Source organism: Peromyscus californicus, unplaced genomic scaffold (genome assembly GCF_007827085.1).
Source record: "Peromyscus californicus insignis strain IS unplaced genomic scaffold, ASM782708v3 Scaffold_4__1_contigs__length_199733344, whole genome shotgun sequence".
Classification (NCBI taxonomy): domain Eukaryota; kingdom Metazoa; phylum Chordata; class Mammalia; order Rodentia; family Cricetidae; genus Peromyscus; species Peromyscus californicus.
The window spans coordinates 188,373,918-188,377,881 of NW_026294562.1; the positions used below are offsets into that span (position 1 = coordinate 188,373,918).

General features: G+C 38.6%; 1 protein-coding gene across 1 annotated transcript; it reads left to right on the forward strand.

Moving 5' to 3' along the window:
• The first annotated feature begins 2,605 nt into the window (after window positions 1-2,605).
• LOC128095077 (vomeronasal type-1 receptor 2-like) lies at window positions 2,606-3,535 on the forward strand. Its single transcript, XM_052713780.1, has one exon. The coding sequence runs from the start codon at window positions 2,615-2,617 to the stop codon at window positions 3,533-3,535; it is 921 nt and encodes a 306-aa protein (XP_052569740.1). The 5' UTR covers window positions 2,606-2,614.
• Window positions 3,536-3,964: the final 429 nt, after the last annotated feature.

The window sequence follows — 3,964 nt, forward strand, 5'->3', positions numbered from 1 at the left end:
TGATCCAGTATTTCCTCACTACCCTCCCTTTCCTCCATTTTGGAAGAGTAATTATGACCTGTGCCATTGTATGTTGGAAGTATGTGGTCTTTTTGAAATTTTGATATTATTATAAACTAAGTTACAGCGAATGGATTGCATGACTCTCAGAGGAGATTTTGAATTCTGCACTTCTAAACATTGTTGAGATTGTGATAGACTTTGGGGACTTTTAAATTTGAACTAAATGCATTTTGAATTGTTATGTCAACAAGCTTTTGAGGGCAGGGAGTGGTATTTGAATAAATATGAATCCTATAGACTTATGTGTTTGAATGCTTGGCTCATAGCTAGTGACATTATTAGGATTGTGGCCTTGTTGAAGTGGTGGTGGCCTTGTTGCAGGAAGTGTGTCACTGTGGGGATGGACCTTGAGGTCTCATGTGCTCCAACTATGCCCAGTGTAGAACTAAGTTCACTTCCTTTTGTCTGTGAATCAAGATGTAGAACTCTCAGCTACCTCTCCCACACCATGTCTCCCTACATGTTTCTTGCCGTGAAGATAATGAAATAGGTTTCCAAAACTGTAAGAGAATACCAATTAACTGTTTCCTTTTATAAGAATTGCCTTTTTCATGGTGTCTCTTCACAACAATAGAAGCACTAACAAAGACATGTTATTATTATGACATGGTTATTCGCATGCAGCTTCCTATTTGATTAATTAAGCAGATGTAACTAGTTTCCTCCAACGTTCATAGTGACATTCACAAATGAAACTAGGCTATGAAGTTCTTGGTTTATCTATAATCATGTCCAAGTTTGGTATTTGAATACTACTTTTTTCACTTTTTATTTTCTTTTTGTATTTAATTATCTTAAAAGTAGCTGATTTATTTTTGACTTTTTAATATTTACTGTTTTGTTTGACCCAAACCTTCTTCCCCCCATCTCCTGCTCTTATTCCAGCATAGCTATTTTGCAATCATTATTTCTCCATCTTTACTCACATCATATATGTTTTCTTACCTTCACCAGCCTCTCCTAGAGGCTCATGTTCACCATATTATGGGCTCTTTTCTAGTTTTCTGGGCTCAACACACTCATCCCACATAAACACACATTTCTAAACAACTATAAGCAATGAAACCAAGCTGAGAAAGAGTGTGTGCTAGTGATTCCTGGGCCTGTATTACCAACCACATTTCATTATTTTGCTGTGTACATTTCCTAGGGTGTTCTACCATGCCAGTGCATGCAGAAGGGGAGATCTGGTAGTTCCAATGGTCTCCGCTCATCTACTCACTTTGCTTTAACTTCTTCAGATTCCCAAATTCACTGCCGAATTTTTTGCCCCAGTTCTTGATTGTTCAGCTGACCATCCTCACAGGGTTGATGAGTATGTGGAGTCACAGTGTCCTCCCTAAGGCTGCTTGGTTCAGCCCGGTACTGATTCACAGCTGCTTCTGCCTACTTCTTCAAGGGGACCTCACCCTACTAAAGAGGATTTCATATGCATACTCCTGAAGGTATAAAATATGGTGTCCTGATGTGTGTGTGTGTGTGTGTGTGTGTGTGTGTGTGTGTGTATGTGTGTGTGTTTATGGGGTGTGATTTTCATAAAGCTAGTTCTTAATGTGATACAAATTGTGTCTTGAACCATCATTCTAATGCATTACCTGCTTTACTAATTTTTTTAGAGATTGCAGCTACAGAGTAAAGACCTAAACACTTCTCAGCATGATCACAGTCCAAATTAAGAGTCTGTATTAAGAGGGCTTGGTGACTTCCTGGAAAGAAACAGTTCTCACAAAGCAACTTCAAATACACTTGACAAGGAGCTGGTATGGGCAAAAACGGCAAAAAAAAAAAAATGTATCCTGATTGACGGTTGGAAGGAGGAAGTAATGCAAGAAAGAAGATTCACAGAAGCTAGAAGTAAGCAATAATTTGCACATTTGAAGCCACAGTTTCTAGAACAGGTTTGGATATTTTGCAAGGGACATTTTATAGAGGGGTTAGAAAAAGGGTATTAGTTTTAGGTTAACACAAAGATGGCTCCACCCATGTTAAGATGGAGGAAAACTTAGCTGCTTGCAAGACAATGCATCTATTCTTGGTGGTATTATAAAGTTCTCATTACATTTCTAATGAGTCTATGTGAAATATACATTTAGAATTGAAATATTTAACATTTGTTGTCATTATTAAAGTTTCTCTCTTTCATACCATGACTAGCAAATCAATATATTTTAGAAGTTTTACATCATGCTTGTGTATGGGCCGTCACTTTTTATTGTTTCTCACAGGCCAACACCATGTTGTCCTGTACGACCATTTTCTCTGAAACTTAATGGATCTCATTCCATCAATATTTACATTCTGAATTATTGAGCAATCTCACAGTAACTTACATGGGAAGTAACTACTCCTGTCAAAATTTGGGATGAGGTCTCTTTAAGTGTTCAGGGCTGATATTTATCTCCTGAGATTAAAAGACTCTCTGCTTCAGTCTCTGAGTTGGTGCATGAATTAAAGGCTCCTTTTACCAATCTAGGCTGCAAATAATTATCATTATTAATAGACTGAGAAATAGCAGGGCCATATTCTAAAGGAAATTTTACTGAATGACAAAATGAATTTATGTAATCTGGCAATTAGAATCATTTTCTTATCTCAAACTACCACTGGAATTCTGGGAAATCTCTCTCTTATGTTCTACTATCTAGTCCTTTACTACAGAGAATGCACACTAAAGCCCACAGATTTGATTCTCATGCACCTAATGGCATCCAATGCCTTGGTCATTCTCTCTGCAGGAGTGCCCCACACAATGGCAGTTTGGGGATTGAAGCACTTTGTGAATAGTTTCGGATGCCAGCTCCTATTGTACATGCAAAGATTTGGGCAAAGTGTGTCCATTGGCACCACTTGCCTCCTTAGTGTCTTCCAAGCCATCACCATCAATCCAAGGGGATTCTGTTGGAAAGATCATACATACAAAGCTGCAAAGTACATTGGCTGCTCCATTGACCTTCTCTGGGTCTTGTACATGTTGATAAATTTTATTTTTTTTGTGGACCCTTTTATTGAAAGGAATAGCAAAAATGCCACAAGAAAACGAGATTTTGGATACTGCTCCATTGTAGCGAGTGATGAAATCAGTGGCTCACTCTATGTAGCATTGCTTTTGTGTCCTGAAATCCTCTTTTCTGTGATGATCACCTGGACCAGCAGCTCCATGATTGTCATTCTGTACAGACACAAGCAAAATGTCCAACACATCCGCAGCCCTACTGGTTCTAGCAGAACCTCTCCTGAGACCAGAGCCACCCAGAACATCCTGGCATTGGTGGCTACCTTTCTGGTTTTTTATACCCTTTCCTCCATCTTAAAAGGCTGCATTGCTTTTTTTCATAACCAAAATTGGTGGCTTGTGAACATCACCCGCTTCACTTCTCTATGTTTTCCATCTTTTGGACCCTTTGTTCTTATGAGTCATAATTCCATTCTGTCCAGATTCAGTTTGGTCTGGATGAGGAATAAAACCTCTTAATCTCATTTTAAGTATTTACATGCTATGTTTTGCTTCATATCTGGTTGTTTACTCCCCCATCACACTTAAAAATTCAATTCAGAAAGTTAAAAAGGTAGTACCTAGTCTTTCTAACATTAACCAAAATGAGTATGGGAGTTTTGTTATTTGCTTGAATGAGCAGACTAGATGAGCTGAGATCAATTACATTCTTGAACATGCAGCTGGGAGAGTCTTCCCAGTGCCCATCTGATGTTTGAAGGAGCCATCAAAAACTATTGTCAATAAATCTGCCCTTCTTGTTGCTTTCCTCCTGTCAGGGAATGATGACTGTTTGATGAAGTCACAGACATCATTGTGTACTACATTCTAACAGCAAGAAAAACTAAATCCATAGCTGGCAATGAACTTGAACTTCTGGGGTCTCTGGTCCCATCAGAACTGCTTTAG

Bases quoted from the DNA above. Each gene is read 5' to 3' on its own strand.
- LOC128095077 (XM_052713780.1), top strand. From the start codon at position 2,615: ATGAATTTATGTAATCTGGCAATTAGAATCATTTTCTTATCTCAAACT.